We start from the raw sequence: 16,343 nt of genomic DNA, 5'->3' as shown, positions 1-16,343 counted from the left end.
AGATGATAATGATGTGTTGGTGTAGGTGCATCAATTATACGACATGTATCATCCTGGGGCCAGATGTTGATAATGGGAGAGTCTTTGCTATGTGGGGAAAGGAGTTCTGTGGAAAATCTCTGTACCTTCCCTGCCCTCAATTTTACTGTGAACCTAACCCTGTTCTAAAAAAAATTAAGACAAAAAAAAAAAAAAAAAAACAAAGAAAGAAACTTGTCTAGATGATCATAGAAGTTCCTTCTATTTCTAAAATGTTATGATAACGCATGAATAAATTTGAAAGATGGCATGATTTGCTTAGGGACAGAGTCTACTCTCAGCATCTACGCAACAGTGTCATATTTCAGTATATTTTTATTCAGCCCACAGTAAACATTAAAAGCTAAACTCCGTGACAGAGAAAATGGAACACAGTTTGATGTGAACAATGCACAAAATTACATTGCAGGAAGTTCTGAACTTCTTGCTGGGTATCAGTTCCCAGCTTTGTTACTGGCTGATGCCCTCCAGCATGTTACCTAACCTCTCTGAGCTACAATATCGTAGTCTGTAAAACAGGAATAATGATGGGAGCTTCACATGGCATTGTTGAGGGAATCACATCAGTTAACACATGCAAAGTGCTTAACGTAATCCTGGAACATAGTAAACTATTGCTATATATTAACTATTGTGGTAGATCCATTGTTATTCAGCATATATCACACCACCATTCCCTGGACACCTCCCCTGAAGTTGGGCTTGGTCATGTGACTTTGATCAATGGAACATGGCAGAAGTGACCGTATGCCAGGTCCATGTCAAAACCTTAGACACACTTGTGTGTTTTTGCTTGTCACTTCGAGCACTTCCAGCTTATGTCATGGAACAACAATGCCCCCAAGTGGCTCCCTGCTTCAAGAAGAAGGACACTAGGCTCTAGACACAGAACCCATGACCTGGAGTCAAGCACAGCCACACCCAGCCTAGTTCAATCAAACTCCAAGCAAACCTGAACATGTGTGAGTGAGAAATAAATGCTTCTTTATTGTACAACACCGGTTTTCTGCATCTGTTTGTTATGCAGCATTACTGTGGCAATAGCTAACTGATACATCCTTACCAATACTGTTGCTATTAATTCAGTTAGCACTGCTTTAGTACCTACTGTGACCAGGCACTGTGACACTAGGAAAATCACCTAGAGCTTTAAAGAATACATGGATGAAGATAGGTTCTTAATGAGGGCATCATCTATAATGACGGCATAGTATGGACAAGTGATTGCTAAGGGCTACAACCCTGGTCCTACAAAGGAGTCCAGAAAAAGAAGTCATACTCAACTACTTTTTTTTTTTTTTAAAGATTTTATTTATTTATTCATGAGAGACAGAGAGAGAGAGAGAGGCAGAGGGAGAAGCAGGCTCCCAAGGAGCAGGGAGCCCGATGCGGGACTCGATCCCAGGACCCCGGGATCGTGACCTGAGCCGAAGGCAGACGCTTAACCATCTGAGCCACCCAGGCGCCCTACTTTTTTTTTTTAAAGATTTTATTTATTTGACAGAGAGAGACACAGCGAGAGGGAACACAAGCAGGGGGAGTGGGAGAGGGAGAAGCAGGCCTCCCACTGACCAGAGAGTCTGACACGGGGCTCAATCCCAGGACCCTGGGACCATGACCTGAGCCGAAGGCAGATGCTTAACGACTGAGCCACCCAGGCGCCCCTACATTTTTTTTTTTTAAGCATAAGTAGTCAGGGGCACCTAGGTGGCTCAGCTGGTTAAGCATCTGCCTTCAGCTCAGGTCATGATCCCAGGGTTCTGGGATCGAGCCACACATCAGGCTCCCGGCTCAGTGGGAGTTTGCTTCTCCCTCTCCCTCTGCCCCTCCCTCCGACTCGTGTTCTCTCTTGCACACTCTGCTCTCTCTCTCTCTCTCAAATAAATAAATAAATAAATTTTTAAAAAATAAATAAATAGGGGCACCTGGGTGGCTCAGTCCATTAAGTGGCTGCCTCCGGCTCAGGTCATGATCCCCGGGTCCTGGGATCAAGCCCCACATCTGACTCCCTGCTCAAGAGAGCCTGCTTCTCTCTCTCTGTCTGCCTACCGCTCTGCCTACTTGTGCTTTCTCTCTGTGTGTCAAATAAATAAATAAAATCTTTAAAAAAGAAAGAAAGAAAGAAAGAAAGAAAGAAAGAAAGAAAGAAAGAAAGAAAGAAAGAAAGAAGAGAAAGAAAGAAAGAAAGAAAAAGAAAGAAAGAAAGAAAGAAAGAAAGAAAGAAAGAAAGAAAGAAAGAAAGAAAGAAAGAAAGAAAGAAAGAAAGAAAGAAAGAAAAAGAAAGAAAGAAAAAGAAAGAAAGCAAGCATAAGTGGTCAGGAATCTTTTTGCATTTGCCCTGATCCTACCCAGCAATAATACAGGATAAGTAAGAGTCAGGCTTTGGGTCAGAGAGACTGGTTCTTTCAATATAACAGTGAGATAATCTTGGGCACTGTGCCTCTGAGCCTCAGTTTTCCCATCTATAAATAGGGAGAGCAGTAGTGGCTGTATGAAAGGTGGTTGTTCAGATTTAAACAAGACAATAAAAGTAAAGTGCTTGGCAGAGGTCTCCAGGGCATAGGAAACACTCAAAATCTGCTTGGCATTATTAGCTCCACTTGCATTGGGGTAGGGATGTGTTTATCAATCTTTTTTTCATTATTTGTCCCCTAAAGAGTCTTTTTAGATATTTCTTTCCAATTATCCTCCACCCATGAAATTTTAATACTACAGCTATACTGTGTATCTGCTTACATATGTGTATCAGATGTTTATATATAAAAAGAGGAAGACTTTTCTCGCCTTTCAAGAATAAATTTTACCGGGGCACCAGGTGGCTCAGTAAGTTAAGCATCCCACTCTTGGTTTCAGCTCAAGTCATGATCTCAGGGTCCTGGAATCAAGCCTTCTGTCAAGCTCTGTGCTCAGGAGAGAGTCTACTTGAGATTCTCTCTCTCCCCCTCCCCTAACTCTCCCCCACTCATGCATGCACATGCACTCTCTCTAAAATAAATAAATAAATCTTTAAAAAAAGAATAAATTTTACCCCCTTGGGATTTATATTGCTCCCCCCCACCACCCCACTGAGAATGCATGACATAAAGGTTTGGAATAGCCCAAATGAATGTTTTTCTATGCAAATGTGTATTAGTCAGTGTTTTTCATCAGTGCATGACAAGGCATTCCATCCTTTCTTCTCAGCCTGTTTCAAACTCCTCCCCATCCACCCTCTCAGGCATAAGGAATCCTCCATCAGCACCAACCTGCACTTGGGTCTCTCATTCTGTTCTTGGCTGAACACTCCTTCTCTTTTCTGGATCTCAGGGCGGGGGGGGGGGGGGCTCTCGTGTAATGAACTGGCTCCCTTTACTAGACAGCAAGTCCCTATTCCCTCCTGCAGGATAAGAACTTTAGAATTTCCTTTGCCTCCCAGAGCTAAACCTTTGCACACAGTAGATTCTGAGGATGACATGATTGTTCACATATGAATAGTCTGCTTGCTAATTTTGTCTTTTTTCAGTCTTGACATGCTGGTGTCACCCACCTTTATGCTTTAAGTAACCTGAGGACAGAGCTGCCTCTTTCTACCCTTGTCCCCCCAGTAGGTTCTGAATACCCACTTGCTAACTGAACAGTAGAGACTAAATCTAGCCCACAAGTGATTTTGTTTGCCCAGTTCAGTGTTTTGATTTTTTTTTCTTTATTTTGGAGCATTTAAAAATCAGGAGGTTTCACATAAAAACCCAGCGTTCTTCCTTCTTTAGAAAAATCTGAGGATTTGGTCATACTGAGCCCACATTTCCCCATAACCCCAATGGGCTGGCACAGGGTATGCACACTCTCATTTTTCATATTCCCTAAGCAGGCTGCTTTGACAAGTGATGATACTGCTTGTCTTTTCTAGACCCCCAATGTTCAGCCTCTGTAAGGTAGGTGTTTGAAGGGGGAGGGATAAACCAATTCTTCTCTTCCTGGAACTGTTAAATAACTGCTCCCCTAAGTCCACCGATTTTACTTTCTTCCCAGAATATGATCTTCATCTTAACAAATGCTTACCATAGCCATTGCCAGGAGCCCCGGGCACAGAGTCGCCATATGGACTCATGGATTTCATTGCAATGCTTTCAGGGTAATCTTCATTCTCTCTCTCAAGGACACCCAAGGGGCCATCACCCCTATGACGAAATGAGGGCCGGATTGAAGATGTTCTGCTGAGCACCCTGAAATCCCAAAAAAAACGGATCAAGATTCACCCAGGAGCATAGGAAGGACTGTCATCCATTCATCATCCATCCATCCATGCATCCATTCATTCATTCCACAAATGCTGACTGAATGCCAACCATGTGTTAGGCAAGGTCTAGGGGGTGAGAACACAAAGATAAAAACACGAGGTGTCTACCCTCAAGGAACTCTCAATCCAATCTGGTAGAGCTTCTTAGACACAGTCAAGCAATTATAATACAAGTAGTAACTGGTGAGTACCTGAAGACAGGCCCAAGGAGTTCAGAGGAAAGAGAAAAGAATTCTGGCAGGCAGTTTGGAGGGAAATCTACATGGAAAAGAAACATTGCAGGTAGGATTGGAAGGATAAATTCATACATAAAGGGGCGCCTGGGTGGCTCAGTCATTGAGCGTCTGCCTTCGGCTCAGGTCATGATCCCAGGGTCCTGGGATCGAGCCCCGCATCAGGCTCCCTGCTCAGCAGGAGGCCTGCTTCTCCCTCTCCCACTCCCCCTGCTTATGTTCCCTCTCTCACTGTCTCTCTCTCTGTCAAATAAATAAATAAAATCTTAAAAAAAAAAATTCATACATAAAGAGTTAGGAGGAGAGCATTCCAAGGATGAAGAACAGCATAAATAAAGGTGTAAGACCATAAACAGGAGTGCTGAATATATAAAGGGAATACTATAAAAATGAATTAACCTGGAGCAATGGTCTCAATTTTATGTACATACCAATTCCCAGTCCCTGCCCCAGACAATGACATCAGAAGCTCTGAAAGTTGGGTCCAGGTATTTGTATTATTTTTATTTATTTTATTTATTTATTTTTTAAAGATTTTATTTATTTATTTGACAGAGAGAGACAGCCAGAGAGAGAACACAAGCAGGGTAAGTGGGAGAGAGAGAAGCAGGCTTCCCGCTGAGCAGGGAACCCGATGCGGGGCTCAATTCCAGGACCCTGGGATCATGACCTGAGCCGAAGGCAGACGCTTTACGACTGAGCCACCCAGGTGCCCTGTGGCATTTGTATTATTTTTAAAGTTCTCCAGGTAATCAGGTGATTCTAAGGTTCAGTCCAGGTCAAGAACCACTGTACTAGAGGTAGGGAGGGTAGATAAGGAAGGTGGGGAGATGGGAGGAAGTCAGTTAGGTGGGTCTTTGGAAACACTTTACATTAGACCAGTGCATCCTACTTCTTAATTGTTATCAGGGCGCCTGGGTGGCTCAGATGGTTAAGCGTCTGCCTTCGGCTCAGGTCATGATCCCAGGGTCCTGGGATCGAGTCCCACATCGGGCTCCCAGCTCAGTGGGGAGCCTGCTTCTCCCTCTGACCCTCTCCCCTCTCATGCTGCTTCTCTCTCGCTTGCTCTCTAAAAAATAAATAAATAAATAAAATCTTAAAAGAAAATGTTATCATAAGCAAAGCAGTGTGGTCTTTCTTCCAAAGGTTATGGAGAACCATGGAAGATCAAAAACCAAGGAGTGAGGGGCGCCTGGGTGGCTCAGTCATTAAGCGTCTGCTTTCAGCTCAGGTCATGATCCCAGGGTCCTGGGATCGAGCCCCGCATCGGGCTCCCTGCTCGGCGGGAAGCCTGCTTCTCCCTCTCCCACTCCCCCTGCTTGTGTTCCCTCTCTCGCTGTGTCTCTCTCTGTCAAAATATAAATAAATTCTTCAAAAAAAAAAAAACAAAAAACAAGGAGTGAGAGAATCAAAGGTATATTTTGAAATGATGAATCAGGCAGAGGGGGTAAGGCCAAGGAGGCCATTTTGATCTGGTTCTGTCAATCCTCCTCTTTAGGTTCTGAAGACATTTGACCCTACCGCACACCCAAATCTTATATCCTTATTCCTCAAGATAAATACAAGCCATTAGCTTTTGTTGGATTTATACATATTAGTAGTAGAACTAGTACATGCCAAATGAGACTCATATTGGTTAAATTTTCACAGGGTAAAATTTTTTATAGATTAAAAATAACCTGACTAAAGAATCACGTCTTGTTGACAATAGGAACATCAAAAACTTACCCCAGAAAAAAATCAGATTTGGTAGAACTAAGTCATCCAAACTAACACTGTCAATGTCCAGTATTGTACTTAGTAAAATTTGTCAATGACCAAAAATTGCTGGAAAATTAAAAAGATTTTGGACAAAATTTAGATCTACAAAATCTGAACTAGGAAAAACTGGACTTAGTTTTTTAGAATGAACTTAAAGGAATACCAACAATGGGGGAAACTATGATTGATAAAATCTGATGACTACAACAACAATGTAGAAGATCAATAAGCTAAACCTGCCATAAACATGAAAAGTGGTCAATTCAGATGACAATAATTATAGTAAAATAAAAGTGAAAGTGGAAAGAAATCAGGAGTGGTTCAACCACCTTGAATGAAAAAAAAAAAAAACAATTGAGGAATTAAGTTGAGTTCATGGAGTTAGATCTTCAAAAGATTTTCTTGGTTAAAAATGCATTCCTGTGGGGCGCCTGGGTGGCTCAGTTGGTTAAGTGACTGCCTTCGGCTCAGGTCATGATCCTGGAGTCCCTGGATCGAGTCCCGCATCGGGCTCCCTGCTCAGCAGGGAGTCTGCTTCTCCCTCCGACCCTCCCCCCTCTTATGTGCTCTCTCTCAAATAAATAAAATCTTTAAAAAATAAATTAATTAATTTAAAAAAATGCATTCCTGTGGATATAATTCTGGTTAAAATGTTTGAGTTCATAACTATCAAGTCTTAACCCTAACTTTATTGGCAAAGTAGCAGGGTCAAAACAATGGGAATCTAAATGTCTTGTAGGGATTATAGGAAGAGGTAGGAGACTGGGGAGGGTGCTATCCAAGCAAGAGGTGATGAAAGATTATGTTCAGGTAAGGGCTTGAAAGTTCAGACTGAAAGTCCATGGCCCAGGTGAGGTCTACGGTAGGTATGAAAGTTTCCTACAACTTCAGGTCACAGAAACCATCTTACGCGTCCCTAACCCAAACAACACCAACCAGGTTCCACTGGCTTGATGAATTATCATTCAGCCCCCCCCCCCCCGCCCCCCATAGGACGGAGATGCTTGCGCTTACTCTCTGGTCATTTCTGAAGTCTCAGAAGAGCCATAATCATGACCATTCTCAGCAACTGGGTAATCAGGCTTCCCCCAAAAGTCTGGAGAGTTCTGATAGTCCTCAGCATTGGGATAGTCTGGTTCCCCAAAAAAGTTTGGAGAGTTAAGTTGATTCTCAGCTCCTGGATAATCAGGCTCACCCAGAGTGTCCATGTATGGATTGATTCTGGAACCAACATATTCTGGATTCCTTCTGGTACCGGGATGGTTGGAATTTGCCCTGGAGCCAGGATGATTAGAGTTTCCCTGAGCTCCAGGGTAGTCTGGTTCTCCCAAAGAGTCGAGATAACCGGGATTTGTTCTGGAGCCTGCATAGTTTCCACTGCTTCTGGAACCTGCAAAATCAAAATTCCATTGGGATTCAGAGTAGTCTGGCTCTCTGGATGAGCCTGGATGGTATGGTTTGCTCCAAGATCCAATATAATCTGGCTCTGCCAAAGATATGGGATAATCTGAACTTCTTCTGGAGCCAACAGAGAATGAGTTGCTTCTGGTGCCAGACTGGTCTGGATGACTCCGAGATCCAGGATAATCTGGTTCTGCTAGAGACCCAGGATAGTCTGGACCTGTTCTGTAGTCTGCAGAGTATGGGTTGCTCCTGGTGCTAGGGTAGCCTGAGTTGTTCAGAGCATCTGGAGAATCTGGATAATCCTGAGTTTTCAAATGCCCCCACATACGGTTCCGAGATCCTGAATAGTCAGGGTAATCTGGATCTTCCTCATACCCATTATTCCTGTAGTAGGCAGACATGCTGGCACAGATTCTTCACCCTGGAGTGTTAAAATGTTCCTGCATTTGAGTTACTCAGGGATCTTTTTTTAATCTGAAAAACAAAAAGAAGGAAACATTCATATTTTTTTCTTCCCTGCCGAGACTGCTGGTTATCTTCCATTATCTATTCTCCTTTCTTTCACAGTTGGGTGCACAGCTGCCCAGAATCAGAAGTATGCTTCCCAGTCTCCTGTGCACCAAGATGTGACCAGGAGAGTGGACAATGGGTTGTGAGCAGAAGCAATAAATAGAACTCCCAGGTTTGTGCTGTTCAAGGCAAGGGGCATTTCTCCCCTTCTTGATCTTCTTACCTACCTCCTGTGGGCTGGAATGTGGAAATGATAGTGTGCCCTCTTGGTCCATGGACACAAAGGCGGCACCTACCCTAGAGATCACAGCACAACAGATGGAAGAAGCCTGGGTTGCTGATGACATCACAGATCAGTGTCAACATATCAGCTTGGGCTTTTATGTAAAAAAAATAAAATAAAGGGGCGCCTGGGTGGCTCAGTCGTTAAGCGTCTGCCTTCGGCTCAGGTCATGATCCCAGGGTCCAGGGATCGAGCCCCGCATCGGGCTCCCTGCTCGGCGGGAAGCCTGCTTCTCCCTCTCCCACTCCCCCTGCTTGTGTTCCCTCTCTCGCTGTGTCTCTCTCTCTCAAATAAATAAATAAAATCTTAAAAAAATAATAATAAATAAAATAAAATAAAACTTTATCTTCATAAACCACTGTTTTGGGGGGGTCTCTGATACATGTGGCCAAACTTAGATCCTAACCACTACATTCCTTTGGTTGTAGGAGAAGCAGAACAAAAAAACCAAAAGACTGGAAGAAACAAGGACCCTTTGAGCACTTTGAATGCACTTGTGGTTGTAGGATTGATCAAAGCATAAATTAGTATGAGTGTGCAAAGGAAGAACAGTTGATGGTAACTAGAGGAATTGGGTAAGAAGACAAATGCTACCACTCCTTCCTGTTTGAAGATATGATTTTGTGAGTTCTCTGAGCTCTAATCTATAGACATGGTATACTTTCCAAATCAGAAAAAATGGGATTTTAATTTCTAAGTGTGCTGGATATCTGTTGCTTTTACTAGCCTATTATTCATTTCCCCTTCTTTTGGCATCAACGCCCTGATTTTCATCTCGCATCTGCCCCTGCCCATTCCTGACTCCAAGAACTGCCACATGACCCAGGCCTAGCCAATCAGTGTCCACTATGCCCCTGGCCACAGGGTTTGGCTCAGGAATGGGCACATAACCCATATTGGTCCTCCAGGACCAAATTAACTGAGAAAGACGCACTCTTAGGTCACTAGGTGGCCATGGTGATGGAATGTGAGCCTGGAACTGCTAGTATAGTGACCATAGAAACAGAGAAGAAAATAAGTAGGGGAGAAAACAGAAAGGAAAAATCAACAGGATTTGTGGACTGACCAGATACTGGAAGGCTGAAAGGTAAATCAAAAGACAAAAATAGCTCCACAGTTTCAAGCCAGCCTGATTAGGTAGTGTTGATGTAATTGAAAGCAGGAAGTATACCATTTTTAAAGTTCAGCCAATGCTGACAAGTTTATCTCTATGCAAACGAAAAGGGTTAGACTCTTTGTTGAGTAATCAGAGCTGAAGAATTAACTGTAGTCTTAGAATGTTCATTTGCCAACTCAATTCCCGATTCCTCAGCATAGTGGAAGTCGGCTGTTTATTATTTTGTCCCTGCTCAGCATCCATTTCTCTCTTTTGTGATAATACTTCTCCTTAAGTAATACCTCTTCCCCATCTCAGTCCATATGGGCCACATGTGGACATATAACCCGAGTGGAATTCTTTTCTTTCTGGCCACGGTGATTGGGTCAGGGTACATAACCCAGTCAGAGCCAGTGAGATTCAATTATGGAAGTTTTGTAAGAAATGTTGGGAAGAAAGAAGCTCTCTCTCGTGGCTGGACTTGAGGTTAGGGAGTTGTAAGACTGAAGCTGCCAGTGGTCACCAGTGGAGGAGGCCAGTCTGAGAGTGATGTCAACAGGGAAGAGATGAGTCAAGAGATAAACCGAAAGATCAAATACTGATGACAGTGTTCTAGCACCTGAATCCAGCCATGCCTGAAGACAGCTGATCACTGGATACCTGAATCATTACATTCCCTTTAGACTTAAGTTAGTTTAAGTTGGGTTTCTGTCATTTGCAGATGAAAGAGAAGAATTCTGACTGATACATCCAGTTTTGCAAACAGAAACATCTACACGCAAGTGCACACGCAGAAACATCTACACAAACTGTGTCATGAAGACCAAATGCTATGTGATAATGCAAATTATTTGCTTATATTTAAGACTACAAGTTAATATATTTATGATCTAGGATTTCCGTGGCCTACCAAAACCCCAGCTATCCCATCTAAAAAGCTAACTGATGCCTTCTAAATTCAAGAGAGTGAAACCTGGTACAACAATACAACCTAAGAGAAATGAGTGCATCCACCAAAAGGCAATAAGAGCATTCACAGCAGCTTTTTTTCCATAAATGCCAGAAACTGGAAACAACCAAATGTCCTTCAACAGCAGAAGTCAATAAACTGTAGCATATTCATACAATAGAAACACTACACAGAAGTAACAAAGACTGACCATCTGCTAGATGCAAGGACAGGGATGCAGCTCCCAAATGTAACAATGACTCTAAGAGTCAGATAGGAAAGTGTACAGACTGAATAACATTTACACCAAGTTCAAGAACAGAAAAACTAGTAAATGGTGCTAAAAGTCAGAATAGTGATCACCTTGGGGAAGGGAGGGGTCAGGAAATGACATGAGGGGGCATCTGGGTGCTGGAATGTTCCATATCTTGATCTGGGTGATGGTTACATAGGTGTGTGTGTGTGGTATACGTGTGTGTTTGTGTGAAAATTCATCAAATACACTTGAGAATTACGCACATCTCTGTAAATATATTTGTCCTTAATATTAAAAAGAAAAGGAGGGGTGCCTGGGTGGCTCAGTTGTTAAGCGTCTGCCTTCGGCTCAGGTCATGATCCCAGGGTCCTGGGATCGAGCCCTGCATCGGGCTCCCTGCTCTGCGGAGAGCCTGCTTCTCCCTCTCCCACTCCCCCTGCTTGTGTTCCCTCTCTCGCTGTCTCTCTCTGTCAAATGAATAAATAAAATCTTAAAATAAATAAATAAAAAGAAAAGGAAAGGAAAATGAAAAAGACCTAAACTGGAAGCCATAACACAAAACCCTCTATTTCCCCCAAGGGGCTATGAAAAAAAAAAAAGAAGAAGGGTTCTGGCTTACAAATATCCCCATTTTTCTTTTTTCTTCCCTGCTCAGCAGGAAGCCTGCTTCTCCTTCTCCGCTCTCCCTGCTTGTGTTCCCTCTCTCGCTGTGTCTCTCTCTCAAATAAATAATAAATAGTATTTTAAAATCAAAGTGGCGGGGTGCCTGGGTGGCTCCGTCGTTGGGCGTCTGCCTTCGGCTCAGGTCATGATCCCAGGGTCCTGGGATCGAGTTCCGCATTGGGCTCCCTGCTCAGCGGAAAGCCTGCTTCTCCCTCTCTCACTCCCCCTGCTTGTGTTCCCTCTCTTGTTTTGTTTCTGTCAAATAAATAAATAAAATCTTAATCAATCAATCAATCAATCAATCAATCAAAGTGGCTAGGAGCCCAGCCCTTGGCATCAGGTATAATGGGATTTAGTTTCCCTCTGCTCCTGTGGGGACATGGGAAAGCCACTTAACCTCTCTGAGTCTGTTTCCTGGCCCATCCAATCCTAACAATAATATCTCATACGGCTATTGTAAAGAATGAACAAGATAAGGCACATAAAGCAGTTGGCACCGAGGAAGCAGGAAGCATTCACTGAAAAGAAGCTATTATTTACCATTATTTGTATTTATGTGTAATATAAACGCTGGCAAGTTCCAAAAGAGAAGGAAGTTGGTAGATAATAAAAGTCCTGCACTCAACCAGGACACGATTAAAAAATAGACAATGTTTCTGGGATGCCTGAGTGGCTCAGTCAGTTAAGCAGCTGTCTTCAGCTCGGGCCATGATCCCAGGGTCCTGGGATTGAGTCCCGCATCGGGCTCCTTGCTTCCTGGAGAGCCTGCTTCTCCTTCTGCTTGCCTCTCTTCCTTCCCTCCTTCCCTCTCTCTCTCTTTCTGACAAATAAATAAGTAAAATCTTTAAAAATAAATAAATAAATAATAAAAAATAGACAATGTTTTATAATAGAGGGAGGAGCAATTCTGCATAATTCCGAGATTGACGTAGTGAGTCTACCTGAGAATTAAATTTTGCTGTGAGCTTCTTATTAGTCCAGACTGAAAGGGAATCATGAAAGGCTATCTAATACTCACTACCTGTGAAAAAGAGGAAGTATACCAGTTCTTCAAGAGGGCCACACTTCTTCCCAGGATGAATTTCTTAAAAGAATATATCATAAGAATGTTTCCAAAGGGATTGGATAACCACACAATAAAGCCAGGATTCAGGGTCACTGCAAAAAGCTCAGAAGCTCTAGCAAATCCAGAACAAGCTGCGAGAGTAGAAGGGGGAGGAGACACTGGAGTCCCCTCCAGGTCACTGTGAGATCAGCTGGCTATTTCTGGCCAAAGGTTTGTGAGCCTAAGTGACAATATCACTTCCAAGCCAAAGCATTTAAGAGCCAAAACACAACCTTCTAGCTCCATTTTTCTTCCTGCAATGGCAGCGAGTGTCATTTCAGATGGGGACCCGTTCATAAGCCTGGGTTCCTGCCTGACTATATAGAGTACAGCCCACCTCCACCAATGCACGATAGCTTCTCATGAGCAAGAAATAAATTTTATGATTAAACCATATGTTCTATATTCATAGGAGATAGATTTTATATGTGATCAGCCAACAATTAGTTCCAAGTTTGTTGGTTCAGTTCTCTATTCCACTGATATCATCTGACAGGAGCTTATCATCTTTATCACATCTTTATCACAGCCCAGACCCGAACGGTGCTCTCACCACTACCACCCACACTGGGACAAATTCCTAAACAAACCAAGAGCTAAGCCCACAGAAAAGGACTGGAAAAGAGGAGGGAGGAGGAAATAACCACCAGGAAATAATCTTGTACTGACTGTCAAATGTAGTGGGAGTGATCTTCCGAGAATCCTACTCATAGTTTCTATTAACTCTTACAGAAACAAATGCCCCACCCTTTCAAAAGAACACTTTCGCTTGTGCCTTGGAAAAGAACAAAGAGGATACTATATATATATTTTTCCCCTCCAGATTGTATTGCTCTACTAACTTCCCGATAAGGGCTATTGAGCTATCTATTCGGAGTTCTCCTTTTGACACCCCATTGACATCCATCTCATCCTTGACATCCCATTTAGGATTTCCCACTTCACAGTTTCGATGGTTTTTCAGTCACATTCCCAAACATTTATAATGCCTTCTAAATCTGTTCATTGTAGACTCCCTGTTTGATCTTGCAAGGCTTCTGGTTTGAATGGGTGATCCTAACAATCCTGCATTTGTCATTCAGCTAGTCCAGGAATGTTCAGGGGACGAACTACAACCTACAGTCTTGATGAGGTCTCATTCCAGCTACTTCATCCGTTTGTCAGCTGCCTCTTAGCCTTCCCAGACTTAAGACAACAAGCCAAGGCAAGCCACCGATAAGCTCGTTTCTGCAGCCACCAAAGTGGCCTCACAAATCATAGCGACACGGAGGCATTAGGGTTGTCAGGCCAAGTTTGTGTGTGATGACAAAAAACTGGAAATAATCCAGAAACCATGAACAGGGGATGGGCCAAAGCAGTGACAGCACATCTGCATAGTGGAATATCATGGAGTGATCAAAAAGAATGCTTGAGATCTTCACAGAGCAGCAGAAGATAGCTGGCTTTGTATGGCCCCTCTCTCTAATCTCCTTTTTCGGTCTCCTGCCCCAGGCCCAGGCTAGAATCGGAACCATGCAGATGTGAACCACGCAAAGGTTAATTATGCTAATTGAGGACAGTTATTACCCAAAAGAAAAGGAAAAAGAAGCCAATGGCCTTGTAAAATAGCATGAAATGCAGAACATCATCCCATAACATCACTGCCACAAATTCTAATTTCAGCTGCACATTTTATCTTTTAAAGAGGTGAACTTTGGGGGCACCTGGGTGGCTCAATCGGTTAAGTGTCTGCCTTCAGCTCAGGTCATGATCCTGGGGTCCTGGGATCAAGCCCCTTCATCGGGCTCCCTGCTGAGCAGGGAGTCAGCTTCTCTCTCTCCCTCTGCCCCTCCCCCACCCCCAGCTCGTGCTTGCACGTGCTCTCTCTCAAATAAATAAATAAAATCCTTAAAAAAAAAAATAAAGAGGTGAAGTTTGTTGTGCCAACAAGTGACAGGGTAAATCTTTCAACCTAAGTGAATGTTGCCTATGCCAGCTGTATTCCAATAAATGTAAATGATATAAGATACATGCATATTAAGACCAACAGTCAAAATTACCAAAGTAATCCTGTAGAAATTCATAACTAGTTCCAAAGAGCCACCATCTGTTTTGGCTTGACTGTTTTCAATGTCACTGGAGATGGTCCCCAAGTAGTTGTACTAATGTCCAATGGCTGCAGGTAGGTAGCCTTTTCACTTGCACATTCTCACCCCAGAAGGACAACCAGGAATACTCCCTAAACTGATCTTTCTTCCTTTTCGTTGGATTACACCCACTCACCTACTTTTTGCGGCTTGCAAAAAGTCAAGTGCAAGATGCTAATATAGAAAACAAGAATGGCAGGATTAGCCTCCATTAAACTAGGTTTTCTCAATCTCAGTATTGTTCCCATTTGAGGCCAGAGAATTCTTTGTTGTTGGGCAGCTGTCCCGTGCATGGCAGGATGTTCAGAGCACCCCTGGCCTCTACCCACTAGGTGCCAATAGTTCCTTCCCCAAGGTGTGATAACTAGAAATGTCCCAGGCATTGTCAAATGTCCGCTGGGGACAAAATCACTACTCCCACCACCCCAGCCCTGTGTTTCAGAACAGCCGAGTTAAACTGATATTAATGTGGGAAGATTTAGGGGCGCCTGGGTGGCTCAGTAGGTTAAGTGTCTGCCTCCAGCTCAGGTCATGATCCCAGGGTCCTGGGATTAAGTCCTGCGTCGGGCTCCCTGCTTAGTAGGCACCTGCTTCTCCCTCTCTCTGCCCCCCACTTGTGCTCTCTCTCGCTCTCTTTCTCTCTCAAATATATAAATAAATAAATCTAAAAAAAATGTGGGAAGATCTAAGAGGGCTTTTCCAATTCTCCAAATCAACTCTGCGAAGAAAAAATTATAGGGGAAAAAAAAAGAAAAAGAAAAAGGATGCAGGGTGCCTGGGTGGCTCAGTAGGTTGAGCATCTGCCTTTGGTTCAGGTCATGATCCCAGGGTCCTGGGATGGAGTCCTGCATCAGGCTCCCTGCTCAGTGGGGAGTCTCCTTCTTCCTCTCCCCTCCCTCATGCTTATGTGCTCGCTCGCTCTCTCATGCTCTCTCTCTCAAATAAATATTTTTTAAAAAAAGGAAAAGAAAAAGGATGCAGAGCCAAAGGAGACTTCGTCATAAAAGAGAGAGGAGAGGACATTTTGGGTGAAACTGAAAGCTAAGTGAAGAAGTAAAGTGGACAAAGTAAGAAAATGTGTACTTCTGAGCCAGGAAGTGAGCAGAACAATGTACATGCACACTCTCGCTTCATTTTCACTTGATTCAGCATGGAGACTCTCCATGATCGCATCTTACAGATGAGAAACTGAGGCTCAGAAACACTTGGTAACTTCTCTGAATTCTCACAATTAGTAAGTGGGGACAAGGATTAGAATATAAGTTTCTTAACTACTACAGTTAACCATCTCCCACACAGATGGACTTTTTCATTTTTTAATTTACTTATTTAATTACTTACATATTTGGAACAATCAATGAAGATTGCTCAAGCAGAAAGGGAAACAAGGGGCACATTTTTTCCCCTATTAAAGACAGAAAATAAAAACAACACAACTCTGATCCAGGTGAAAAGAAGCCTTCTTTGCAGAAAGGAAACAGTAAACAAGCTGAATAAAAGGAGGCAAGAATTGGTATAAAGACAGACACATAGGGGCACCTGGGTGGCTCAGTCAGTTAAGTGTCTGACTCTTGCTTTCGGCTCAGGTCATGATCTCAGGATCATGGGATCGAGCCCCACATCAGGCTCTGTGCTCAGCATG

General features: G+C 43.2%; 1 protein-coding gene across 1 annotated transcript in view; it reads right to left on the bottom strand.

Annotated features, from left to right (window-relative positions):
• Positions 1–16,343, bottom strand: part of TMC5 (transmembrane channel like 5) — a 72,375-nt gene that overhangs the window by 42,481 nt on the left and 13,551 nt on the right. The window contains exons 2-3 of the mRNA XM_045875069.2: positions 7,324–8,187; positions 4,078–4,241 (exon numbers count right to left, since the gene is read on the bottom strand). Coding sequence (XP_045731025.1) covers positions 4,078–4,241; positions 7,324–8,114 — 955 coding nt within the window. The 5' untranslated portion in view covers positions 8,115–8,187. The remainder of the gene's footprint in view (positions 1–4,077; positions 4,242–7,323; positions 8,188–16,343) is intronic.

This window comes from Mirounga angustirostris, unplaced genomic scaffold (assembly GCF_029215605.1).
Source record: "Mirounga angustirostris isolate CCGP_5_RB_7025 unplaced genomic scaffold, mMirAng1.0.hap1 SCAF_5, whole genome shotgun sequence".
NCBI classification, from domain to species: Eukaryota; Metazoa; Chordata; class Mammalia; order Carnivora; family Phocidae; genus Mirounga; species Mirounga angustirostris.
This window is presented reverse-complemented; position numbering and strand designations above follow the sequence as displayed.